Source organism: Zootoca vivipara, chromosome 2, assembly GCF_965207765.1.
Source record: "Zootoca vivipara chromosome 2, rZooViv2.hap1.1, whole genome shotgun sequence".
Classification (NCBI taxonomy): Eukaryota; Metazoa; Chordata; class Lepidosauria; order Squamata; family Lacertidae; genus Zootoca; species Zootoca vivipara.
The window spans coordinates 11,756,058-11,783,770 of record NC_142584.1 but is presented as its reverse complement, the minus strand read 5'-3'; the positions used below and the strand labels follow the sequence as shown (position 1 = coordinate 11,783,770).

At 46.7% G+C, this 27,713-nt stretch overlaps 1 protein-coding gene across 2 annotated transcripts; it reads right to left on the bottom strand.

The window, feature by feature from the left end:
• Positions 1-608: 608 nt before the first annotated feature.
• AAAS (aladin WD repeat nucleoporin) lies at positions 609-27,713 on the bottom strand. Of its 2 annotated transcripts, XM_060272052.2 has the most exons (18): positions 27,566-27,653; positions 25,780-25,829; positions 25,128-25,254; positions 23,999-24,126; positions 23,435-23,547; positions 22,960-23,051; positions 22,578-22,624; positions 21,256-21,354; positions 18,564-18,707; positions 17,127-17,247; positions 15,991-16,115; positions 15,449-15,509; positions 14,778-14,868; positions 11,714-11,807; positions 10,377-10,444; positions 8,169-8,250; positions 2,470-2,554; positions 609-1,064 (listed from the first exon to the last, which is right to left on the bottom strand). In XM_060272052.2, the coding sequence occupies exons 3-18, from the start codon at positions 25,248-25,250 to the stop codon at positions 921-923; spliced, it is 1,617 nt and encodes a 538-aa protein (XP_060128035.2). In that variant the 5' UTR covers positions 25,251-25,254; positions 25,780-25,829; positions 27,566-27,653; the 3' UTR covers positions 609-920. The 2 variants fall into 2 exon arrangements, with proteins under 2 accessions (XP_060128035.2, XP_034957107.3); XM_035101216.3 differs by lacking the exon at positions 25,780-25,829 and having other exon boundaries at positions 27,565-27,713.

Below are 27,713 nucleotides of genomic sequence, written 5' to 3'. Positions count from 1 at the left end.
TCTGGGCCAGACCGAGCTCAGAACTGTTTACACTGACTGGCAAGAGGTCTTCTGGGGTCACCCCCTACCCAGAGATCCCAGGGACTGAGTCTAGGTTCTTCTGCATACAAAGCAGATGCTCTACTACTGAGCTATAGCTCCTTGATCTCTCATTATATGTTTCCCCCTTTTATGAAGATAGCATTGGTCAATTCAGCTCAGTACTTACTACAACACTGATTGCCAGTGGCTCTCCAAGGTTTCAGACAGAGGACACTCCCAGGCCTACCTGGAACTGCCAAGCACAGAACTTGGGACTTTCTGCATGCAAAAGCATATGCTCTTGTCACTTAGCCATGGCCCTGCCCAACTTCAGTCTCCTGGCCGCCCTCACACCTCTTTCATCCCAGCATGCAAACAGTGGAAAGGGACGCGAAATTGGCAGATCCATAAGTTGTGAAAAAGATCCTTGCTGGGGAGGGAGCAGAAATAACTGAAATATCCAGGAACTGCTGCTTGTGCGGATGATGTTGACTTGGGATAATTTCCGAGATACGATGCCCTTTGAATCCAATTAATGTAAAAGCCCCGAGAATGCTTCTGCTTGGAAACGTTGAAGAAATAAAACATTCACCCTTTGTTGTTTTTATTTTCTGTCTCAAATGCGAAAACTACAAAGTGGGCCATCTCTGGCAGACGTTCTTCTTGGCTTCAAAGGCTGCTTGTGGATAGCCTACTAATAGACAGCACGTCAGCTGATCGACGCCTCAACTGCAATTGACAGAAACAAGACGCGGCGCTCTCCAAAGTTGAACTTGGGCAGAAGCAGCCTTTACAGTGTGCATCTCCAATGTTCTGAAGGCATCTCCAATGTTCTGAAGGCATCTCCAATGTTCTGAAGGTACACAGGCTGGCAGGGAGGAAGCCCGGCATGTTGGCCCTTAGAGTTCAGAAAACAATGGCTGCTCCCGGGCACTGCTTCTACTGCCCAAAGGTATGAGGGGACTCTGCCCAGGGCTGAAAGACGGAAACTGGGCAACCACAAAGAAGAAGGGAATGTGGCTGACCTTTCCTGTTGACCAGCACTGAAAAGAGAGAGAAGAAATAAATAAATAAATAAATGAAGTAGGAGCAGAAGATCGCCTTTTACATATCCTGCCCTGTTTGGCCCTCAACAAGTGGGGATCCTATGGTGGGGTGGAAACAGAGGGCCCTTTAGCAGGACCACTGCATATACATGCCCCTGCACTAGGAATCTTGTTCCAAGGAAAGGTGGGTTCTGTCACCTATAGATATTACAAAACGTGGCGTATTTACTTGCTACGTTTCATCATTTCACCTGCTTCTCATGGCTGGAAGGAGCCCCTCCCTCCTGGACCTGGCCTCTGAAATGGCACTGGACACACACTTCTCCTGTGCTCCCAAGCGGCAGTTCCCAAAATTGGTCCTGGGCAAGCTGGCATGCCGTAAGAAAACTCCTGGCATGTAACAACAACAAAAAAAGGAAGCCCCAGAACATCCAACCACAGAGGGAAGCTGCCACTGTTGTCTGTGTGTGAAGTGGCACTCTGGGACAGGGTGAAATCCAGATATTCAGTCACATCCTATTCTCAAAAAGAGGTGGTTTCTTGCATCTCTGAGTTAAGTTGCTCCTCTGAGCTTATCTTCTTCCAATGAAACAGTATGCCCAAATCAGTTCACGAGAAGCACAGGGATTGAGCACCTCTAAAAGTGGGCAATTTATACTCTTCACAATCTAAACCTTTTCAGCATTTAAGAGGGACGTACATATGTGTCGGGCTCTCAGAGGTTGGGGGAAAGAGTCTCAAGGACTAGAAGCTCAAATTAAAAAGCTTGAGATTTGTGGATTGTTGAATTCTGTGCCGAGTCCAGGACAGAATCATAGAGTGGTGCACAAGACACCCAGACCCCAACTGAACAGATCAGCCTCTGCCCTCCAGACACACAGTGTGCCAAAATCACAACAGTACGTGCTCAACAATGATTCTAGAATCCTTAAAGCAAACAAGACAAGACGCATTTCACAGCCCGTGAACATTCTGACCCACCCTAAAGAAGGTTACTGGTAGCATTCCGAACATTAGCAAAATGCATCCTGCAACTGGTACTAACCCGAATGCGAGTAAAATGGATTATTCAGCTTTTTCACCAAGGAAAGAGCTGATAACAGGAACTAGGCCGCCGTGACTGCATAGCTCATGTTAGTCTAGCAGTAATCCAAGTGCGCTATGGTGCCCGTGTTCGACTGCAGAGCATGTTGAGTCCTCCAATTAATGCCTCATACCAACATGCATTATAGTTACTGTTATCCCTTTCTCTTACTAGTCCACAGCCCCGTCTAGGTGCTGCTTAGCCAAGACAGAAGTCATTCCAGCAGCTCCTATCTGGGGCAACAACAAGCCCTTATCAGCATTTCCCACAGGCTATAGCAGATGCTCCTCAAAATCTCGGCGAAGGCTGAACGCTTACCACTGTCAGAAGAGCTCCCTTCTTAAAGCAAGGGTGGAAAGCAACTAGTTGTGGCTGAGCACCGTCTTCTCCCTGTAAGAAACCACTGAAGAAAGGAGGGTAGGGGGGAAGAGAGATACAGACACCATTATTACAAGGGGCACTCACAGGCTGTTGTGATGTGATGCTGCAGGCCTAGGCTCCAATACAGACACACAAAAAGTGGTCTTAGGACAAAAAACAGCCCATTGGCCCTTGAAGCTGTCTTATGTCTGAAACTGCCTTCCAGACCACAGCCTAAAACTCCAAGACCATTGGGCTTAACCATTTAGCCTTCTTCTCTTTCCCCCTTCCTCCTTAGGTTTATTTATTTTAAGCATTCAGATTAACTGAGAGACGGTTGATTTGGATTACAACTCCGATGTCAGCGGGTGTGATGAGAACGGCAGTCCGCAACATCTGGAGGGCACCAGGTTGGCGAGAGCCGATTCAGACCATGCTGCTTCTATTCATCTACCCTCTTAAGAGAGAGCTGTAGAACCTTTTGCTTACGTTAACCCTATAAAATATCGTGTGTACTGGTGGTATAACCCTAATACTTCTGCTTTCTCAAAGGCATCAGAGAGCTGACAGGCGCTGCATTTCTGGGGCATGTGCAAAGAAAAGGACAAGCATCACAGGGGGAAGCAGTTGTGATGGGGAGAATCTTTTTGACAGTATTGTCACCAGCAGCAACAGTGGAGAAACTGTGCTTGCCAGTCTCCTACCTCCTATGCCTTTGTGCTAAGGAGGGCATTCACCTCTGGGGTGCAGAACAACACACAATTAAGTGGGACACTTTAAAGTACCAAAGCAAACCTCCAGTTCTCATGCAACATCCTTCACCGTGACTACGGTACTTATCAATTCTCAGGGAAAGCATCTGTTCCCCCTCAAAAAAAAAAATTGCACTGGGTTTCAGTGATTAGCATACGGGTGAGGGTTTAAAATATGTCTCACCTATTTACCTTTTTTTTAATCCTAAGATTAAAACACCAAAACAAGATGTTTTGCTAAAAACACCTGCTGAAAACATTTGTTTAGGCAAGCCTATCCAGACATGTCAAAGAGGTTGATTCTATCGTTACTGTTGATTTTCATTGTTTATGAATGTTTTCTAATATTTGTTTTTAACTGTTTATTTTACTGATAATTGAATTGCATTGTTTCATTTGTTTTGCAAACTGTTTTGAGGTTTACTGTATGTTTCTGTGTATAAGACTTTATTCCCCCCCCATTTTTTTAAAGTTTAAAATACACGAAATGTTGCAATTATTTATTTCTTAATTTGGCGCTCAAATAATAGGTTATTTTGTGAACCACCTTGAGCTATGAACAGGGGAACTATAAATATTAGAAATAAGTTAGGGCTGTCATTCAATTACAAAGTAGTCTCAAAGGAATAAATCTGATGAGTTTTAAATCGAGTAATAAGAGAATAGAAGAAGTATCTTCTGTTTGTTAAGATGATTTATGTGTATATATATATAGCAACTATTCTAGAAGAGGCATCCCCTTATAAGAGAGAGAGAGAGAAAGGAGTCCTCCTTCTAAGCCAAGCTTTTTTCTTTTTTCTTTTAAATGAGGCTCAATCAGAAACAGCTTTAAATTACACAATATTAACTGATCAGCTTAAAATGCTATGGCCCATAAATAAATTAGTGAGCAAGATCATCAGAGCTATGGTTACATGCTGAATTGTGAGATTTGGTATCCATGAAAGTTGCCTTGTGCTGAAAACAAACCACAGGATGCTGTCCTTTACGGTCTCCTCTAGCTAACACAACATCTCTAAGGTCTCTCTTCTCATCCCATCTTTCCTACAACTGCTGCAACACATGTCACAACTGTCTTACTTGACTTCACTGGTTCATGAGCTCAATTTTAGGGGCTGGTTCTTTAATAAAAATAAATTTTAAAAAAATTTAAGGGGCTGGCGCTAAGCTTTTAAAGCCCTAAACTTTCAAATGTCCTTCTCACGCATACTCTGCTCACCAGAAACTCTGGCTCTGCATTGAGGCCTGGTGAGCAACTGCAGCAGTGCCAACCCTACAGTATGCTCTGCCCACTGAGGTTTGCTGGGCCCAGACCCTTCCTGAACTTTGCATAGGAGGCGTGTAAAAACTATTTAAAAAACAACTTTTTAAAAAAATTCAGGGAAAAATAGGTCTTTACCAAATGTTCCCCTGGTTTTAATTTTTGTTTTGCTTTCTTTCATTGCTCCCCCAATATACAGTACCTGTTTATTATTGGCAATTTATTATTATTATTATTATTATTATTATTATTATTATTATTATTATTATTGCATCACTGCCACACAAGACACAATCCCTGGCAGCTCCCCCATGCAACACAATTGTTCTTCAATCATTTTTAAAAGCCTGAAAATCTCAGTTTCCATATTAAAAGAAGAAGCACGCTTCAGAGCTTTGTGGCTGCGGATAAGCTTAAAAGCATAAGGGCAGTAGTGCCTGGGGAAATCTCACAAGCAGCAACAGAAGGAGGAGGAGGAGGGGAAGGGTGGTACTGGACCAGATTATCAGCACTCAGCATTTCAGGGCAGTACGCTGCCTTTCCCCGAAATTACTGTATGTAAAATTGCAGGCGCCATCTGAGTTTGCTTAATCTGCAAAGTTCATACCAACCACAGACTTTTGATATGGAGCTTTGATCAGTTTTATTCTTACATGCAGAGTAGTCCATATACAGCACTTGCAGAGTAGGAAGTGTTTTGTGATTCTTATCTCATTTAACATCACACAAAAAAGCTTGAGTCATAGGCTAAAGGACACTAAGAGCATGAGATCTCCAGTGAGGATTACCCCTTTCATGCAAAAGAACCCCCTTGCTTCAGCTCCCACATGCTCACCCTCACGTGCTATGAGCCCATTCATGACGACTGAATAACCTGAAGGAGGCCAGTATACCTGAAGGAGCGTCTCCAACCACATTGTTCACTGAGGTCCAGCTCCGAGGGCCTTCTGGCGGTTCCCTCACTGCAAGAAGCGAAGTTACAGGGAACCAGGCAGAGGGCCTTCTCAGTAGTGACGCCCACCCTGTGGAACACCCTCCCATCAGATGTCAAGGAAATAAACAACTACAGTCATACCTCTGGATACGAATGCTGCGGGTTGCGTACAACACGGGTTACGAACGCGCCAAACCCGGAAGTAACGAAACGTGTTACTTCCGGGTTCGGCGGTTCGTGCATGCACAGAAGCGTCGAACGACATCATGCGCATGCGCAGAAGCGTACCCCCGCGCGTGCGCAGAGGCGCTGACGCGGGTTGCATACAGCTCATATTGCGAACGGGGCTCCGGAACAGATCCCGTTCGCAACCAGAGGTATCACTGTACGTGACTTTTAGAAGACATTTGAAGGCAGCCCTGTTTAAGGAAGTTTTAAATGTTTGATTATTTTTTTTGTATTTTTAATACAGTGGTACCTCGGTTTATGAACACAATTGGTTCCGGAAGTCTGTTCATAAACTGAAGCATTCATAAACTGAAGCAAACTTTCCCATTGAAAGTAATGGAAAGTGAATTAATCCGTTCCAGATGGGTCCGCAGCATTCGTAAACCGAAAATTCATAAACCGAGGTGTTCATAAACCGAAGTTCCACTGTATTTTGTTGGAAGCTGCCCAGAGTGGCAGGGAAAACCCAGTCAGATGGGCAGGGTATAAATAAATTTATTATTATTATTATTATTATTATTATTATTATTATTATTAGTGCACTCCTGTTTTGCCTGCCTGCAACCCACTAGAGCTTCCTATGGTACACTTTTTACACTCAAAAATCCATACTACTTCTGTAAGATGTATCTGTCATGTGTGTAGCAGCCCTGAAGAAATTAAGCATTTATTTTGTGGCTGGGTGGATTTAAACCATGAAGTTCCTTTATCCAAATCCAATACTCCAGCCATGTTCACACTGTGCACTCATTGCATTTTCAGTGATGGGTTTTTAATCCATGTTTACACGTCTTTATAAAAAATGTATATGCGTACCCTTGTGCTTTGTTATAAGATACTATCATTTGATGCATTGTTTCTCAAATCAGTTTCCCACCAGAGTCCTTAAGCTGCTCCTAATTCTTTTTCTGTTAAAGATGTGAACACCTTTGCACAGGGTAAAGCATGGGTAGGCAAACTATGGCCTGGGGGCCGGATCTGGCCCAATCGCTTTCTAAATCCAGTCCACGGACGGTCCGCGAATCAGCGTGTTATTACATGAGTAGAATGTGTCCTTTTATTTAAAATGCATCTCTGGGTTATTTGTGGGGCATAGGAATTCGTTCATTCCCTCCCCCCCCCAAAAAAATAGTCCGGCCCCCCACAAGGTTTGAGGGACAGTGTACCAGCCCCTTGCTGAAAAAGTTTGCTGACCCCTGGGGTAAAGAAATACCCTCCCCCTGGTGCTTAACGAACAGAAACGAATCTGACACTAATGAAGTCCTGTTGATGTGAACAGCTTTGGGCAATAGGGGTGGTGGAGAGCTGTGAAATGTATCGTTGGTGGCGTGGAACAACTTCACTGCATTCTAAGGAGGTAATATAAATGCACACTCAGTCTACCACTGAGCTGCAGACAGGTCAAGGTCAAGGGCCCCTGGATGGCTAAGTCCAGTCAAAGGCGACTATGGGGCGCGGTGTTTATCCTGTTTTCAGGCTGAGGGAGCCGACGTTTGTCCACAGACAGCTTTCTGGGTCATGTGGCCAGCAGGACTAAACCGCTTCTGGTGCAACAGAACACCGTGACAGAAACCAAGAGCGCACAGAAACCAGAGCGCATGGAAACGCTGCAGAAAGTCTGAGGTTAATGGTGCAGCATATTATTAACTTGCTAACTGTGCTGTTTTAAATGTGGGATTTGGTATCTAAGAAAGCATGTTTTCTTTTGAAATGTTTAAGAGAAAAACTTTTTTGTCAACTCTGATGTCACTGACATTCTTTGTAATGCTTTTTTAAAAAAATCTTTAAGATAAAATTTTAGTTTCCTGTTAATTATGTTGTTTTGAATGCATACTTTATATTTCGCTTTCTCCAGTGGTGTTTAATTGAGGATTTTGTATTTCATGTCTTACTGTAGGTTGTGAACCGTTTTGAGATTTCCCCCCTAAAAATATAAAGCGGTATAGAAATGAAATAATAATAATAATAATCTGCTCTGTATCTAGAAAGTCCCAGGTTCAGTCCCAGGTATCTCCAGTTAAAAAAGGGGATCAGGTAGCAGGTGCAAAAGTCTGCTTTCTGACCAACCCTCTGGAGAGCCGCGGCCAGTCACAAATAGACAATAATGATCTAGACCAGGCATGTCTAACAGGTAGATCGCAACCTACTGGTAGATTGCGGGGTGTTCCTGGTAGATCCTGGTTGATCTCCGGCCCCTCAGCAATTTCCTTACAGAAAAGCAGAAAAGAAAAGAAAAACCAAATCTCCACAACTTTGGCTTCCTAAAATCACTGCCAGTTTTTTTTTTACATTGTGAGTAGATTGCAGTCTATTGGGAGTTGAATGTCCCTGATCTAGAGGGTCATATACTCCGACCAGGTTATAAGGCACCTTCCTAACATTTTGACACCTACAGCAGTACAAAGGCTGGAATGACATGGGGCTTACGAATTCCATTTCCAGTTTAAGAGCAACCAGACAACCTAAGCATGTCAATACAAACCATGGCAAGAGCTCAAACACGGGGCTGTTGCGGGTGCGAAACACGGCAATGATGACCCTGCAGTCGGGAGCATCACGATTTCCTGCCAAAAGAAAACAGAAAAAGGTGACACAGAGCAACATGGGCAGAAATCTGGCAGAGCCTACTGTTTTAGGCCTGTAGCCATTAAGGCCATGATGATAGGCTTTTAAAAAAGTATTGTCAATGCAATCTACAAAGACTGCTGAGAGCAGGATACTAGATGGGTAGGGCTTCAGTACCCTTGGTGTCTCTGTTGAGGCTTCTAAAACATCTGGATAATAGCCTGGGCTCAGATTGCAGAGATGGAAGTACACCAGACATCATGTTATGTTTATCTTTCACAACAAGGGTGGCAACCCTTTTTTCAGACTGAGGGTCATGTGCCCTTGTAGACAATCTTCCAAGGGGCACCATGTCAGCAATGGGAGAGCCCAAAGGCAAAAGTGGATACAGCAACTAATGTGACTGGAATGGTGCTTGTTTACTCCCTGCAGAAAGGTAATACAGTGGTACCTTAGTTCTGAAACTTAATCCGTTCTGGGAGTCCATTTGACTCCTGGAACTGTTCAAAAACCAAGGCGCAGCTTCCGAGTGGCTACAGGAACTTCCTGCACTCAATCGGAAGCCATGGAAGCTGCGTCGGACATTTGGCTTCTGAAAAACATTTGCAAACGGGAACAGTCACTTCTGGGTCTGCAGCGTTCAGGAGCCAATTTGTTCAGGAGCCAAGCCGTTCGACAACCAAGGTACCACTGTATGCTGGGTTTCTACATACTCTCACAAACCTCTTGCCACCCACCACCCAGTGAAGCAAATGGCATTAAGAGGGCAGGCAGACACATTCTAGCCAGGCGACAAAAACACTCAAGGAGGGTACGAAGGAAGGCTAGCGAAAGGGGTGGCTGAACAGAGTGTGTTGCCTGAGCCAGGCAGTGGCCTGCTTCAGTTGGAAAACCAGAGTTGTCTCTTTCCTGTTGAAACAAGTCTTTCCCATCAAATACGAAGCCACAAGGAAGGATCCGGTGTGCTTGCAAACTGGTGCTAACTGCTATCGTCCCTCCCGCGCTCTTTCAAAAGATTCAGGGCTCACACAAAAAACTGCCTGGTTTAGAATTCGGAATCGCATTTTAGGAATTTTGAACCAAGGTGCAGCCTGGACCTCTCCCTCTCTTTCTCTGAAGCCCCGGCCTTAGAGAGGATCACAGAATGCTTTAAAATGCAGATTAGAGAAGAGTTATTTTAAGCACTACCAAACACAAGCCATTTCGTGCTCTTAAGCTTATGCGTGGGACACTTGCCATCTCTCCAACAGGACAGGGTGAAAAAAAGGGCTGGTTCTCATTTTCCTTTTGGGAGCAGGGTAGGGATGGACATCCTGGTTTTTGGGTGTAAAAGCTCAACAGCTTTGCAGGTGTCAGGAATTTTACTTTCTGAAATATGGCAACCCTCTCTTAGGCTTGCCATTCATTCTCGGTCTCGTTGACCTCACAGGGTAAGAAAGGGGGTAGGACGAGGAGAGCCACACAAGTGCAAAAAAAACCAAACCACGAGGACTAGAAACTTACAAGTGAGAAGTATGTGCCTATGTATCCTCTGTCCATTAAAACAGATACACAAACAGCAACTGGGAAAAGGGTCAGCCACCACTTGCGTGCATTTGAAAAGAACAAAAAAAAAAGAGGCAAACACATTTTTCACTTGACTAAACAAATCTGCATAAGGTGCCTGAGTGTGCATACTCCAAAAAGTAAAGTAAGAAGCATTGCTTTATTGGGCTTGGGGGGAATGGTCGCCCCCCCCCAAAAAAAATGTTGCCTTCTGATTTGGAATAAAAATCACCATACTGGCCCAAATATAAGCCACACCCACAAATATAAGCCACACCTTTAAAATTCGGGGGGGGGGAGAGAATACCTAAATATAAGCAGCTCCCTTAAAATTCCGCAGGCACACACACCCGCAAACGGCAAATGTAGAAGAAAATCCTACAGCAATATCGTAGAAGCCCATTTTTAAGGCCGCAAATTTAAGCCACACTTTAACTTTTCATGGTTGGAATTTGAAAGAAAAAAAAAGTGTGGCTTATATTCAGGCCATTACGGCATGTACTGGCTTATTGTGAGAAATGCACACAGGCTTCCCAACTCTCCCTTTCTTGTCAAAAGTTTTGACTGTAGAGGACTTTACCTCTTATGACAACTGCAAGCCTCTCGCCACTTGGGTCCCAGACCATGGAAAGCACCTCCCCTCCAATCCTGGAACACAAGAATACAAAGTGAAAGGCCAAGAGAGAAACACTCAAGGTGAGACATCCATACTCTAGCAAAGAGAAGAGTTGGGGATCACAATCAGGGTGATGCTTGGTGCGGAGAAGTGGTATAGTATTTATACCACAGTGTGGTACAGTATTTGTCGAGTACTAGGCCTGGGAGACCACTGGATGACCTTGGGCCAGTTACGACCTCTCAGCCTAGCCTACCGCACAGGGCTGTTGTGAGGATAACATAGGAAGGGGAAGAACGCCGCCTCAAGCTCCTTGGAGGGAAGGTGGAATGTAATAAACCAACAAAAATGATAGCTGGAGGGCAGGACTTTTGCATATTCATACACTGATTATTAAGATGGGTTTTTAAGATAAGCAAGAAAATAATCAAAATGTTGAAGCCTTTATTCATTCTGTGGCTCGTGTGGGTTATAAAACTTAAGATCTTGTTAATTTTGTTTCTATTATTGTTTTTAAAAAAGCAGGTTTCCAGCCCTCCAAGACTACACAGATACACTTTCATTCATTCATTTTATTTGTATGCCGCTTTTCCACCCAAAAAATTATGCTCATAGCGACTTACAACAAAGAAACAGGGCATTTCGAACAAACACTACAAAAATAATTTCACAATAACGTTGCAAAACTAAAATATAGCAACATACCCCCCAAAACCCCCACACATTTCTATACTATAAATATAACAAGATTACTTAAACAACACGCAGCACCTAATAGCAAAGCTAACAGAGGAGCTTCACTTTCTAGACTATAAGCAATGCCTGACAAAATTCACAAGCTGGATGGGAATAGCAGAGTCCCCTGTAGTGAGGGTCTGGTAAGGCTTCAAAACCACAGCATGCAACTTTTTGTCCCTCCTCTTGCATGTGACCAGCAGAATCAGAATCCAGCAAGGTAATCAAATGCTTGTGCATTTTCAGAGTAATAAAAGCATGGATTTTTAGAACATCTACCGGTAATAAATAACAACATATTGGCGTTGGGGTGAACTCTCTGAAAACAACACAGCACCAGTCTCTCTGCTTCTGTTCCTAATGATGAAGGGAATGCAATACAGTATAAGACTTCCTGCTCGGGAAGACCCCAACCCCACTCCCTTTCTGAGATATTACACAACACCGTCCACGTTCTGAATCCTACCTTAGCAGCCTTAAAGGGCTAGAATCTTGCACCAACTAACACTCAAGTTATGTGCTTGTGCAGCACTTACGAGACACATATTTTTCTCCCTTCTTCTCACCTCTCCTCTCCATACAGGGTCTCAAAAGTGGTTTCCGACAGATCAGCAACAATGGAAGCTGTTTTCGACCCACCAACCTGCCCTTGCTGTTCACCTGAGAAGAGGATGGAAAAAGTCATTCTGAGGGAAACAAAACAACAGGAGGAGGAAGAACCTAGGACATTTCCTTACAGCAGGTATGGGGAACCTGACGCCTGGGGGAAATGCAGCCCCACAGGGCCTCTCAAACTAGCCCTTGGACCTATCCCCAGACCAAGCCCCTCTCACTGGCTCTTCTTCGCACCCTGAGTGCTTTTGCATGGCTGAGATGTGTCACTCTGATAATGCCTCTCATTTGCCTGGATAGAGGGGGTGTATAAGCAGACACTAGGTGACTGTGCAAGGTTAATAATCACATTTGTTGCTCTGGCTCCACCCACCACTGATATGCAGCCCTCAGCAGGGAATGAGACCTTCAGGCTGAGAAAGGTTTTCCACTCCTGCCTTATAGGAAATCAAACTATTTGATCCTCTAATCCAGTATTGTCCACCTGCAGGAAGGAGAGTCTGTATTGGCCAGCAGGTAATGGCTTTTCCCACCTGCCTTACCCTATGAGCTTTCATAAGTAACAGAATAATTGGGAGGGGAGACTGTTTGCCATTAGGGGGTGGTTGGTTTCACCTTTGCTGCCCTCACCTCCAGCCCAAGGAACCTTCAGAAGGGAGTTGCTGCCACAGGCATTATGTGTATTTTAATGAGCAGCGAAACAGTGAAATATTATGAGTCATGGTGGTGTGGAAAGTGTGTGTAAGAACTTAACAGGGCTTAGTTTACTTTTTGGTTGCTATTTTGTAGATGCTGTTAATATTGTTTTATAGATTATAAATGATGTATTGATTTGTTAATCGTATAATAGGACTCTTCCTTAATGTTTAGCTTATTTGCTTTGTTGACAAGCTGGAACATGTGGAGAGGAGAGCAACCAAGATGATCAAGGGTCTGAAAACTAAGCCTTATGAGGAGCGCTTGAAGGAGTTGTTTATGTTTAGCCTGGAAAAGAGGAGACTGAGAGGAGATGTGATAGCCATCTTCAAGTATCTCAAGGGCTGTCACATGGAGGAGGGAGCATGCTTGTTTTCTCCTGCTCTGGAGGGTTACAAGAAAGGAGATGCTGACAAAACATTAGAAAAAAATTCCTGACAGTAAGCTGTTCAGAAGTGGAACAGACCCCCACGAGAGGTAGTGGACTCTCCTTCCTTGGAGGTTTTTAAGCAGAGGTTGTATGGCCATCTGTCAGGGATGCTTTAGCTGAGATTCCTGCATTGCAGAGGGGGGGTTGGACTAGATGACCCTTGGAATCCCATTCCAACTCTACAATTTTATGAACAAGTGTTTTAAAGATTGCAATTGTTTCACTGATGATTCGTGAATGATTCTATATCATTTACGCTGCAATTGTGGTGTTCTACTATTGTGTCCTTTCATATTATAGTTACTTACTGCTTGTTAGCAGCTTTGGGATTCATCTGAATGAAAATTAGAGCAGCAATTCAATAAATAAAAAAAACATGACTTGCAGCTACTCTCCAGGGTCTCAGGCAGAGGATGCTCTTCCCCAGCAGCTGCTACCTGATCCGTTAAAATACAGACACACAGAGGTTCCAGACAGAGGCATAGCGGGGGGGGGGGCATTGGGCGCCACATCGTGGGGGGGTGGGGGTGGCGGCACTTACCACGGGGCCTGGGATTGATGTGGTGGCTCGGGAACCTGCAGGCTCCACTTTGCCCAAAACGGCAGCATGGGGCTTGTGTCTGCCTGCCACCTCCCCTACCTGCCTGCCACCTCACCTACAGCTGAAGGGGAGGCGGCAGCAAGGCTCCATGCAGTGCACCTTGCCACAGCTCCCCCCGCCCCCATGAGTGGCTCACTCTGCTCACATGCCACTCCAGGAACCCAACTGGCTAGCTATGCTGCTGCTTCCAGAGGTGGCCAGGTATTGTATGTGCCCCTTCATTCAGCTACAGCAGAGGTCGGCAAACTACGGCCCGTGGGCTGCATACGGCCCGAGAGAGTCGTTAAACCTGGCCCCCGGCCCTTGCCGCCCGCTCGGTCAGTCCCTGCACAGAGCTAAACTGGCGCCAACACAGGGACTGACTTCCGGGACACAGCCACGGCTTCCTATTGGCTGCAGGAAGCTCCTGCAGCCAATCGGAAGCCACAGACACCTCCTCCTCCTCCCCCACCATGGCTCCGAAAGCCAGCAGGGAAAGAGCAGTGGGAGTGGGCGCATGCCCACGGGTGCCGCACTCCTGCATGTGGGCACAAATAGTTTGCCAACCCCTGAGCTACAGTCTCTCCCCTAGTAGTAGTTGGGAGTGGGAGGTGGAGGGGAGCCAGAAGGAAGCTTTTAAATAGAGGAAAGTGCTGGTATACACAGGACGATAAACAATCGCGTGCGGTAGGTCAGAGTACCAAAAATAAAAAAAGGTCTGAAATTAAAGGGTGGCGTATTTGTGGTAAGTACTAGGTAGGGAGAGCATTACATCTGCAAGCAACTTTGAGAGAAGATAAATGCCTGTATCCAACCCCCGACCAGCCACAGAGTTTACTGGGTAGCCTTACAAAAAAATCATCTCTCTCTCAGCCTCCCACACTTCATGGGTTTTCTGAAGATGAAGCAGACACCACGTAGGCTAAGTCAAGGTCCTTAGGTGAAGGACAGCCCACATATGAGATGCTAGTTAGCACAGAATTGGAGGCTGCCAGGGAGCAAAGGTCCCTGTCCCGGGCAGGATTTCAAGGCCTTCCCCTGTAGGGCTTATAGCAAGGTTTCCCAAACTTGGGTCTTCAGCTGTTTTTAGACTACAACTCCCATCATCCCTAGCAAGCAGGACCAGTGGTCAAGGATGATGGGAATTGTAGCCCAAAACCAACTGGAGACTCAAGTTTGGGAAACCCTGGCTTATAGGTTAGAAACTTATTGAGACAGACAGGAAGATGCAGAGTGGTGGGCTTGGAACCCATTTTCTGCATTTGCAGAATCCGTACAGCTTTACTAGTTACAAGCCGCTCAAGTTACTCACCGCTATATTCCAGGAAAGACAAAGAATATATCACCGATTCCCCCTGGACCGTGAAGAGCAAGCGGCTGCCATCTGGACTCCAACAGCCAGTCTTGGGGGGAAGACACATAAAGAGACACACTTTTAACTGAGGCATTTGTCAAGGAGGGTCTAAAAATTCTATGCTAAATGCATAACATGACTTTCAAGGTGAGAAATGCCACATTCGGCAAATGGGACATAGTCAGGACTGTTGTAGCCATGGATATTTCAGAGGCTGACTCATAAAAACCAAGGGGAGTCAGAGTGAGGCTTGAGTGAGTCAGGTTGCTACAAGTAGGGCTTGGAAGAAAACCCCCGTGGTCAAGCAAGTAATAAATGGAGGCCTTTTTTGGGGGGGGGGATCTCAGCAAAGCCACAAACTCACTGGGCACAGGTTACTCTATGTTTCCACAGCAAATAATAGCCTACTTTATAGATTATTCTAACAATGATAGGGACCTGTAACCCTGCAGGTGTTGCTCAACTACAACTCACAACAGCTCGGAACATTGCTCATGCTGATGGGAGCTGTAGTCCAGCAACATCTGCAGGGCCACAGGCTCTGAAAGAGAAAGCAATAGAAAAGTAAGAGGGCCTGGGCTTCCGGTTGCTTTCGTCAACTATTTTCCCGGGCTGCCTCCCTGACTTACCTGGCAAGGACCTTTGATGGTTGGCCACTTCTCACAAGTCCACATCTGAACTTCCCACACCCTGCAAAGAGAAGCATGAGGGGGTAGAAAGAAGCAGAGCTACTTCTGAGTGCAATTCAGTATAAGGAAACGCTCAGGGGGGGGGGGAACTGTGGCAACGAATGCTTCTCCACTTTAACCTGCCGTCATGGTCCAGCACTAGACAAGACACAGAGGGCTAATCAATGGTGGCTTGCTAACCACTGGGGTTGGTGGCGCTGGAAAACAGGGAGGCCAACAGTAGGTGGCGCTAGAGCCAATGGCAGGAGGAGCTAACCAGTTCCAGTTCCATCCTCTCTGCTCAATTCTACAAAGGCAACTCTGAGACTAAGGAGGAGAAAATTGGTAGGCAGGACCAACCCCTGGACCGGTTGCAAGTAAGAAGGTGGGGGTGGCTGAGGACAGACTGAGGCTGGTGGGGCAGTGTGCCTCATTTACTTTAATGAAGCAGCCTCTCCTGGGGTTGATCCCATGCTGCTGGCTTCCAGGCCCTCTCTACTCACCTGAAGACTGCTGAAGGTGTGGCTGCTAATACTTTGCTGCCGTCAGGAGACCAAGCCAGGTATGTGACCCCACCTCCTCCAAACCACTGCAACTGGATGCAGTTTTCTGTGGATACATCCCACACCTAAAGGGAACAAGGTCAAACAGAGGAAGCTGTTTTGGAAGGAGCAGAGCCTTCTCCAGCAGGCAGCTGAGAATCAAGAGAGGAGTACCACAGTCATCGCTCTTAACCAGGCATCCCCAAACTCGGCCCTCCAGCTGTTTTGGGACTACAATTCCCATCATCCCTGACAACTGGCCCTGTTAGCTAGGAATGATGGGAGTTGTAGTCCCAAAACAGCTGGAGGGCCGAGTTTGGAGATGCCTGCTCTTAGCAGTATTGCACTTTTATTTTCTGTCTAGCTTTAACACAAATATGTCTCTTTCCTTCGATAGCTTGGAAGCCCTTCTGCTTCCACAGCCGATGCCCAGTAATCTCTCATTCTTTTCCTGTGGTTGTGAGCTACGGGCACACGAGGTCATTGCATGGCCACAGCTTTACATGCTCTGACCGCCACCACTTTTGTGGTCTCCCTCCCACATCATAAAGGCAGAAATTGCCCGTGGCACAGAATATGGTGGCTAGATTGTCAACAGGGACTAAGTGCATTGGCTCCACATTAATTTCTGGAGATGCTGTTGTTAGCTTATATGGCCCTAATGTGGTGAAGGACCCCAGTATTCTGATAGAAAGTCTCTTCCCACCTGTGCCTCCAAGGGCTTTCCGGGGTGCAAAGGGTGGCAATGAAAGAGTGATTCTTCTTAGTAGTGGCCCCAAATGATGAATACTCTTTCCCCCAAAAGGCCCTCCTGGCATCTGCTTTAGTGCTGTTTCGATGCCATGAAAGGACTTGTCTTTTCTCCCAAGTCGTTTAAACTGCTTTATTATTTCTTTTATTTCTTTTCCCCTGTGAACTGATGGTGATTCCTTCTCTGGTATGGAGGAATTAGTTGCTTGGCTCAGTGTGTTGCTTCTACTGACCAATGGGTATACTGTTACATTGGATCATTATTAACATTTCATTTGCACATCATCTAAAGGCTGTGGGAGCAGGCAAGTAATACATCTGGTAAATAAATGAACTGCCCTACTCACAAGCATGGCAGTGTCAACAGGTGAGGCTGAGAGGAGCAACCCTCCACTGGGTGCCCAGGCCAGGCTGGTCACGGGGCTGTGACCTGGGTGGCTGAGTACCTGGGCGCAGCCAGATGAAGGCCTGTTGGGGGACAGAAGAGGGAGACAATATCATTCCTCCACAGGCAGGAGGAATGCAAACAAAGAAGCAGTAATAAGCAGGGCTATTGACATTCTGTACATCTGAGATTACACAGCTGTCCTGCAGTCCACCATCCTGAGAATGCTTGCTTTCACTGCATAGGCAGCTATAGAAATCGGCAACATGCACATTGCCTAGTGAAATACCAGGAGCCAGAGATGAACATCAAAAGCAGGGGTTGGGAAACCTTTTGCAACCTGATGGCCATGGTCTCTTGTGGGCAACCTTCTGGGGGCCACATAACAGTGGTGGGTGTAGTCAGAGCAAAAATGCTCTCCATCCTTATCCAGGCAAGCAAGAGCTATTATTTAGGAAGACATTTAGGAAGACATTTAGGGAGACATTCCAGCCAGGAAGAACCACTAGTGGAGGGCACACAGCAAGGTCACTGAGAGCTGAGGCCTGGGGCGAGGGTCAAGGTCATAATCTTGAGGGCCAGACAGAGAGGCATGGAGGGCCACATTCAGGCCACGGACCTGAGGTTCCCCACCCCTGATCCAACCGTTGTGTACTGATTTGCTTGCACCATCTTATCAGATTGGATTGCTGGGGGGGGGCCTTTAGAGAGGTAGAGACCATTTTCTGAAAAATGTGGAAAAACAGGTGGATAAAGGTTGCGGATGCTACTTGGAGAGTGGCAACACGAGAACACGCCTTTTTCTGCAGTGGGTCTCCATTTGTGGAATGCTCTCCCCAGTGAGGTTTACCTGGCGCCTTCATTATACACCTTTAGGCACCAGGCAAAAACGTTCCTCTTTAATCAGGCATTTGGCTGATTGACATCTGATGCCCTTTTAAAATGTGTTCGGGAGGAGGGGAATTATTGGGTTCTTTCTGTCTTTGTTTTTATCATTTATTTTGTGTTTTAATATTGTGGTTTTATGCTGTGAACCACCCTGAGACCTGTGGGTATAGGGCACTATATAAATTAACAACAACAGGATACCCTTTAAAGAAATAGCCCAGGTTGAGAAAGGAATCCCTGACGATCTCAAGCACCTGAAACCTGCTAAGTCGGGGAATGGGGGAAACTGTGGGGGCTCTCCCATTGCTGACTCCCAGCTCCCATCAGCCCCAGCCAACATTGCTGATGATTAGGGATGTTGAGAGTTGCAGTCAAGCAACATATGAAGGCCTCGGGGGGGGGGGTTCTCCTACCCCTTTGCTAAGTGTTTCCTTACAGCTCAGGCCGTGGCAACAAGCAGCCCCTGGGCCAGTCAAACATCAGACAGGCCCTGCAGCAAGTGGCTGGTTACCTGGTGGAAAGCGAAGTGGGGTCCAGATGCCAAACCAGCACACAGCTGTGGCATGCCACGGCAAGGATAGATGCACACAGCGGCTTCCATGCCACTGATGCCACGTTCCTCTGCAAGCGATGCTTCAGGATCGGGATGGTGGCACTGCAGAAGAGAAGCAGGGAAGAGGGAACCACAGAAGAAATTGAACCAGAAACTTTCCAGCTAAGGGGATAGCCACGGGCTATATCAGAACAAGAACTGGCAGCTCTGATTGGCCCAAGGCCACCCTGTGATCTTCATAGCCAAGGATTCTGAAGTCACATTCAAGCCCAAAACTTTTGGCCACAGCGTTCTGCTGGTTCACAGGGTGGACCTGACCTCTGCTCATTAACTCCTTGTTTACAATGGCCAACGGTGCTATGGCCAATGGTGTTGAGTTCTACAGAGGGCACAGGCAAAAGATGGTGCAGAAGTCTCCTGCGGTCTGTTCCTTGGGGGGGGGGTTAATTAGCACCTGCAGGTTGCTAGGATCCTTGGAAAGAATGCTGGACTAGCTCAATCTGGCTTTGACCCAGTCAGCAAGACACTTCTTGTTTTCTAAAGAGTTCACACTCAGGAGCACTTAAAGGTAAGTTATGCTTAACTGACAGGAGATCTGGTGTATGCACTCTTGCATTGTAAAGTTCAGAAGGCATCTATGGAACATGAGGTCACTGGATTAATTAAAATATATCTATTTTGTTCAAGACTAAGGTCAGAGCACCCGTATGGCAGATTACACTCCTCTGGGAACTTTAACTTGTATCCCCAACACCCTTGGCCAGCTTAGTCCCATGTCAGCACTGAGGTCTGCCCACCTATTACAGGCTGGGAAATAATTACATAATTCAATTCAAACCTAGAAATGACAGGAGAGAGCTGGAGTGTCCTCATGGCTTGCGAGGAGACCCTCCCCAGAGCCTGAAGAGGATGTCAGTGAGGGCGGAGGAAGCCCTGAAGAGACCAGAGGTGGAGGGAGGCTTTGTTTATGCTGCTCAACCTCCCCGCATGACAGCTGATGTGAGAGTTAGCACAGCAGCAGCAGCCGCTTTCCTATGTGTCCTTCAGCCTTTTGCCGGCCCCTGAGCTTCAATTCTAGTTGAGAATACAGTATTTTTAGTATGGATTGGAGAGAGAGCAGCAGAGAGGATGTTTAAAGGGTGCTCCCCACTTGCGCGATTTTCACTTATGCATGCAGGGGCCCAGAACATAACCCCCGTGGAAATAAGGGAGGGGGCGCCTGTATTCTTTTTTGAGGCTCAACTCACTCATTGGGTTTAAAAAGAAAGAAAGATTACGCTTTATTTGAATTTAACTCAGTTATTTTCCTTTTTTTATATATAATAATTTTTATTGATTTTTTTAAATAAAAACAAAACATACAAAGCATATACAATAAACTCTGTCCCTTCATTTTCCCTCCACCCACAAGACCACTTCTGCCCCCAGTGATACCCATGGGCATTGGGAAACAAAGGGGTCCATTTTAAGCTGGGTTTGACCTCCCCCCTCCCTCCTCCCCCCCCCTGCCCTTGCCCTGAGATGACAAATTTGCAAACCATTATGCTAGGTTGCACTGCTGCGTGCTGCTGCACACTGCTAGAGAGATTCTGGCATGCAAGCTCCATGCTTTGTTATAATAATAATAATAATAATAATTTATTATTTATACCCCGCCCATCTGGCCGGGTTCCCCCAGCCACTCTGGGCGGCTTCCAACAAAACAGAAATTCTAAAATACAGAAATCCATCAAACATTAAAATACAGAAATCCATCAAACATTAAAAGCTTCCCTAAACAGGGCTGCCTTGAGATGCCTTCTAAAGGTCTGGTAATTGTTGTTCTCTTTGACCTCTAGTGGGAGGGCATTCCACAGGGTGGGTGCCACTACCGAGAAGGCCCTCTGCCTGGTTCCCTGTAACTTGGCTTCTCGAAGTGAGGGAACCGCCAGAAGGCCCTCGGAGCTGGACCTCAGTGTCCGGGCAGAACGATGGGGGTGGAGACGGGACCGAGGCCGTTTAGGGCTTTAAAGGTCAACACCAACACTTTGAATTGTGCTCGGAAACGTACTGGGAGCCAATGTAGGTCTTTCAGGACCGGTGTTATGTGGTCTCGGCGGCCGCTCCCAGTCACCAGTCTAGCGGCCGCATTCTGGATTAGTTGTAGTTTCCGGGTCACCTTCAAAGGTAGCCCCACGTAGAGCGCATTGCAGTAGTCCAAGCGAGAGATAACTAGAGCATGCACCACTCTGGAGAGACAGTCAGTGGGCAGGTAGGGACTCAGCCTGCGTACCAGATGGAGCTGATAAACAGCTGTCTTGGACACAGAGTTGACCTGTGCCTCCATGGACAGCTGTGAGTCTAAGATGACTCCCAGGCTGCGCACCTGGTCTTTCAGGGGCACAGTTACCCCATTCAGGACCAGGGAGCCCTCCACACCCGCCCGCCTCCTGTCCCCCACAAACAGTACTTCTGTCTTGTCAGGATTCAATCTCAATCTGTTAGCCGCCATCCATCCTCCAACCGCCTCCAAGCACTCACACAGGACCTTCACCGCCTTCACTGGTTCAGAGTTGTTCAGAGTTGCCTGTGAGCAGGTAGATGAGGCCCTGCCAATCCTAACAGAAATTTGCTTGCTCACGTGCGGACAGGAAAACCCCAACCCTCTCACCTGCTTGCATTGTAAACACGGATGGAGTCATCCAGCAGGGCCACGGCAAACTTGCTGGTGTGAGGATGCCAGGCGAAGGCTCGGATTGAGCAGCCTGCCCTGGAGGGTGAAGACAGGAAGAGGGTAAGGGAGCATTAGGCAAGTCTCATTACACAAAGAGTCGGATGGCAGCTAGGGGATGTGGAAGCTAGACACATTTGGGAGGATGGGACCCAGAGTACACACTCAAGGAAGGCTACATGCAAACTGGTTACCCCTGAGCAGAGTATATTCATCTCGTATACATAAGCAGGATGGCTGAGTATTGGTTTAAAGGAGGAATTCCTCCATCACCAATATTTCATTGCGAAACTGCGGGTGAAGTGAGGATCCTTGTTTGTGCTGGTAATTATAAATGAAGAACCAATGAGTGGTAGTTATTCCAGTTTCATCAATCTAGTGAATATAAGAGTGGGGAAAGGCCAAAGCATGTTTGTATGGGTGCAGATCATCCTGCAGGGACCACTCGGAAATAAGCCATTCATACCTATACTGCACAGTTTTAGTGCCTAGATCCAAGGTTCAATCTCACCAGGAGGTACAGGAAGATGTAAACAAATGTACCACTGCCTCCTTGCTTCAAATCGAAGATGAAGCAGAGATTTCCTCTACACCCACTGGGTACTTGGAGCTTGGAGGGAAGAGGCAGAGCAAGCTGAGCCATCTCCAGCTCAGAGAGAGCCAGTGTGGTGTAGTGGTTAAGAGCGGTAGACTCGTAATCTGGGGAACCGGGTTCGCGTCTCCGCTCCTCCACATGCAGCTGCTGGGTGACCTTGGGCTAGTCACCCAGCCCCACCCACCTCACAGGGTGTCTGTTGTGGAGGAGGAAGGGAAAGGAGATTGTTAGCCGCTTTGAGACTCCTTCGGGTAGTGATAAAGCGGGATATCAAATCCAAACTCTTCTTCCTCTTTAGCTCCAAGCTAGAGGAGGGAGCTTGCCTCTACAGTCGAGAGATACTCCCAGTGCCCCTTCTGTACAGGGGCAGAGCAAGCCTCTGAGCTGTTGGAGGGGGGCTTGTCTGCACCCCCACAGCTCTAAACGTAGAGCTGAAAGGCGATTTCCCCCTAGAACTGAATTCCGAGATGTAGCATAAGGTCAGGGGCAATCCTTGCCCTGATGGCAACTCTTTTTTTGGACAGTCCGTTAAAGCCAGTGAAAAATTGCTGTCCCCTGCCTAGCACCTATATAGATAGGAAACTGCTCAACACCCTATATGCATGCCAAGAAGCGTACACATACATACACAGACACACACACACGGGGCAGGGGAGAGATAACTTACCAATCCACAGCCTGGGAGAACTGTGCTATCATGTCTTCACTTTGCAGCTTTGGAGGAAAGGATTGACAGAGAAAAAATTAGTACTGTACTTCTAACAGCAGTCACTCATGATGTGACCCAGCTTTAAATCTGGATCTGAAGCAAGCTACGTGTTGAACACAGTGTCAAGGGAACTGGTGGGTGGCCAACATGTGAGTGGAGTGGGGAATAAGATTCCTTCTAGAAAAAAAGGGGAGGGGAAACCATGCAATTAGTGTTCAGTTGCCATGGCTGTTCTCCACTCCCCTACACCCCAGCCCTGCTCCCACTTTGGATCATTAGATTATCCACCGACTGCCATTGTTCTTTGGTCCTGCTCAGGCCTACTTTGCACAAGCCTCACCGACAAATGGGGAAAGAAGGAGCCATGGAGAGAGGAGACCCAACAGCAGAGTGCTAATGTGTAGCGGGATCCTGCTTTCATCCATCGGAGAGCTGCAAGGGCAAGGAAAGGAGATGGTGGAAGAAATCTGAGTCATTTGTCAAAGCAGTGTGGAGCCTCAAGACAGGATTTGGCAAGCAATGGATCTTAATCCTATACCCCGGATGGGGTGGGGAGATTAAAAGCAGCCCCAAAGAAAAAGACAGTGTGACATCGAAGCATCTTTGCAGTGAGTTTAAAACAGGGATGGGGAGCCTGTGGCCCTCCCTCTGTTGTTGCATAACAGCATCCATCAGCCCCTGTCAGCATGGCCAATGTTTGCAATGTTTGAGGTAGATGGGAGTAGGAGTCCAATAAAATCTAGATGCCTCAATTCTCCTGTACCTGGTTTGAAGTGGGGAATGGGTCCAATATGTACAACTGTATTGAAAGCTACCTAGCTCCTTTGCAGAATCTGTCCAAGGCAGCTCATCCATCTCCTGGTCCAAGTCACCCTCCTCCTCTGCATATGCAAGCTCTTCAAGCACTCCAGCGATTCCAATGTCACGCCTAGGGGCAGAGCGCATTGTGAAATCTCCTGCACATCAACAGGGGGAGGCGGTGCTGTGCAAAAGTTATTTTCATTGTGCAAGCTACTAATGGGTAAATATGCTATTTAATAGCAAAGGGGGGTGTACATGTAAGGAGTGCAAAACTTTCCTCCCAGGGACCAGTTATTTCCCTAATAGTCTGACCTTGCTCTTCAAAGGTGCTTTCTCCTCAGTGATGCTCTGATAGCAGCACAATACTTGCCTAAGTGAGAAAGCATTGCATGATGGGCTGTGGGGAGGCAATCAGTGAGCAGAAGGAAGGAGGACTTTGCATTCTTCCCCTCTGTGCCCCATCTGCTGATAATGAGTTCTTCCCCCCTCCCCAGCCTTCCTAGCTCATCCCTTTTCCTATGTGACTGGGGCAGATCTGTTTTAACAGGCAGGTCAGATCAAATTTGGCCCATACTCACCAGGCATTGATGCACCTCTTCCATAGTGACTCACGGTGATGGATGAAGGCAGGCTTAGTGCTGTGTTCCTGTCGACTGTGAGCTTTCAGAGTTTCTTTGGGGATGGTCAGGACAGGCAAGTCTTCTAGCTGTATAGCCAACCGAGACAATCAATAGAAAGTGAAAAGGCGGGGGGGAGGGGGAGGAATGCTTGAACAAACAAACAAAAGTAGGAGAGAGAATCAACCAAAGCAAAACTTTTGTTTGCACTGCAGTCCACAGATGCAGGAACTGGAATTCATGGGTGCAGAATTCAGAATAGGTAAAATCTTGCACTTTGCGGGAGAAGAGGAGCACGTTTCTAGTCCTTCAAGCTGATTGATGCACTGGAAAATGTGCAGGCGACACATAGTGAAATAAAAATAGCCAGAAACTGGGTCGACGTAGGACTTTTCTTATTAAAGGTGTGAAGCTTCATGCACGGCATAGAACTTTGTCCTTCCTTATGACTAGCAGATGTAGAATGAATTGTGAAAATGTGTGCAAATCTGCATAAGATGTGTAGGTCACAGAATTCAGATGTGCAGCATAACTTTTTACTCCTATTTTAAGTATTGAGCACATGATACAGGCAACTCCCATCTTGTTCATGTTTGAAGTATGCATAACCACGGATCCACGCACCATGTTCAGCACCAGAAAAGGGCAGAAGAGGCTTACATGCACTCCACCGACACACGCCATGACCTGGAACGTAACCCCTGTGTAAATAGGAGTTGGCCATATTTGTTTACTAAATATCCCCACCAGTATTCTTTTCAATAATTTCCTCTGGATGACTGCTCCTTTTCTGGCTTCACATTTATCTGACAAACAGCATGTTCAATTAGTAGTTATGGAAGCCTTTTGACATAAAATAGCCAAAATGACTCAAGTACTAGCTAGAACGTCTATTCCAGGCATCCCCAAACTTCGGCCCTCCAGATGTTTCGAACTACAATTCCCATCATCCCTGACCACTGGTCCTGTTAGCTAGGGATCATGGGAGTTGTAGGCCAAAACATCTGGAGGGCCGAAGTTTGGGGATGCCTGGTCTATTTTCTCGCCACCTAACATTAGTTTCTTCCTGTGACTGAAAACTGTTGCTTACCTGTCCTTGGAAAGAAAGTGGAAGCTTCTCATAGCTGCGGCCAGAAACCAGGGCATTGTTAAATTCATAAAGTGTGATGTCTCCCGGAGGCGGAGGGGGTGGGAAGAGTGCTAGGGAACACATCCTCCTGGGGATCCAGACAAAAAGCCACACGTTGCAGTGAGAGAGAAAATATTTTGCTTGTTCAATGCCATCAAATGTACCATTTTCATATTTTTCTAGTATTCAGTATGATTTGGACTATATGTTTACCGAATTTCCATGCAGCTTAGAAGAACCACCACTTCAAAAGTACTTCAAGTCTTTCATTTTTGAGGGGAAGGGGAGTCATTTTCAGATTCTCCTAGGAATTGAGATGCCTTAGAAGATATATGTGCTCATTAGGAGGTATCCTAACAAGTCCAACCACCCCAGTGTGCTCTGCATGTCTTTACAGGGAGAACATAATCACATTGACTACCGGTAGTGTAAATGTTTAGTGGGAAAGGGCAGAATGAATCCAGACTCCCCCTGCTGAATTGGTGCTATCACCAATGATCCAGCCAGTGCTACAGCTCCTGGATTGGGCTTGTGTAGTGTAAGAAAGAAAGAGATAAAATACTTAGGAATATATACAATTGTGAGTTGTTTCCCTGTAGAAAGTGTTACTTACTTCCAAGCAAATATGTACAGGATCAGGCTCTAAGTCTGTTCTCAGGTGGCGTTAAAGAGAGATTCAACGAAAACCATTAATGCACTATTGTTTTGTCAAAGACATGTTGAAAAAAAAGAAAAAGTCTGGAGAGGCCACCATCCACTTTTGTTAAGTAAGGGAAACTGTAAATAGCAAGCGTCTGAAATGCAGGGGCAATGTCACCAGGTGAGTAGCCCCAGAACACTATGCCATAGGTCTGATTCCGTGTATATATATTTTGCAATGTAAAGTTCAACCAGAGGATTTTGTCCCCAGTAACATACTAAACATGCTAAAATGTTCCTCTATAATCAGGCCTGTGGCCTTCAACTATCTGTGGCTGTTTAGAAGTGGGCAGCGTGTTTTTAATGCATTTCTTTTTCCTATTGGCTTTAATGTGTCTGCGTGGGATGGGTTGTTGTTTTCTTTGTTGGTCCATTCATAAATTATAGAATCGTAGAGTTGGAACGGACCATCTGAAGGCCATCTAGTCCAATCCCTGCAATGCAGGAATCTCAGCTAAAGCATCCATGACAGATGGCCATCCAACCTCTGCTTTAAAATCTCCAAGGAAGGAGGGTCCACCACCTCTCATGAGAATCTGTTCCACTGCCGAACAGCTCTTACTGTCAGAAGGTTTTTCCGAATGTTTAGTCGAAATCTCCTTTCTTGTAACTTAAAGCCACTGGGTTCGGGTCCTACCCTCCAGAGCAGGAGAAAACAAGCATGTTCCCTCTTCTATGGGGCAGCCCTTGAGATACTTGAAGAAAGCTATCATATGAACACTGGGAGGAATGTGGAGGGAAAGAAAACGCCATGGTGCACCTGCAACAGTGAAACTGGACACCTCCATCTGCAACAAAACATGTCTCTCCTGTATCAGCAGGTGCTGTGACTCTCCAATGGTTTGACTTTAACCCCCAAAAGCACACTCCTCCACTGTCTCTTCAGACAGATGGATGACAACAATCACATCTCCTCTGTCGCCTCTTTTCCACGCTAAACATACCCAGCTCCCTCAACCATTCCTCATAAGGCTTGGTTTCCAGACCCTCAATCATCTTGGTCGCCCTTCTTTGGTTGTTAAGCTGCTTCAGGTCGCCCTGAGCAAGATAAGGAAACTAACAAATTCAACGAATGACAACGATGATATACTTATTCCAGAACTTCTTTAATTTTTTTACACTACCCAAAGATATGGCTTCCTTTTTTTGGCGATGTAAAGAAAGAGCGAGTTAAAACTTATTTCCAGGGTTCAGTTCGCTTGTGGCGACGATACTGCGAATAACCTTAACGGCGGCACAGAAAGCTGTCAACGTTAACGCAGGATTTAGTCCAGGATTTTTTAAAATGCTGCTCAGTAGCCCGGGGAGCATTATTACCTATTGGCTGCCTCCCATGAACGTCACAATGCCATGGACAAAATGCAATAAAAGCAGCAGGAAGGAATAGCAAGCTGCTCCTGTTGGCCAGATAACGACCCCTGTATGGGCCAGCTATATATTCCTGCTATGCGGGGAGGGGGGGCTGGACTCGACGAGCCTCAAGGTCCCTTCCGACTCTATGACCCTAGGAGGCCGAGGCCCTGCGCTGCAGAGGCAGGGCGGCCTGGTGAAGGAGAGGGCAGCGGCGACGCCTGCGCTTCCACAGGTGAGGAGGAGAGGGGGAAATTCAACAGGTGGAGGTTTGCCTGACAATTCATCGATTAATAGGGGATTAACAGGCCTGCCCACACCACCCGCCTAGGAAGCGGCCCTCACTCACCCTCAGGCCCGCCGCTTTCGACGTGCGCGAGCGCCGCAAACGCCTCTCAGGCGATTTTGGCTTTTCCCGGGCGCCGTTCGGGCAGCGGCGACGGGAGCCGCGAGGTGCCACAAGAGCCCAGCAAGCGAACGCCTCGCGCAGCCGCAGTC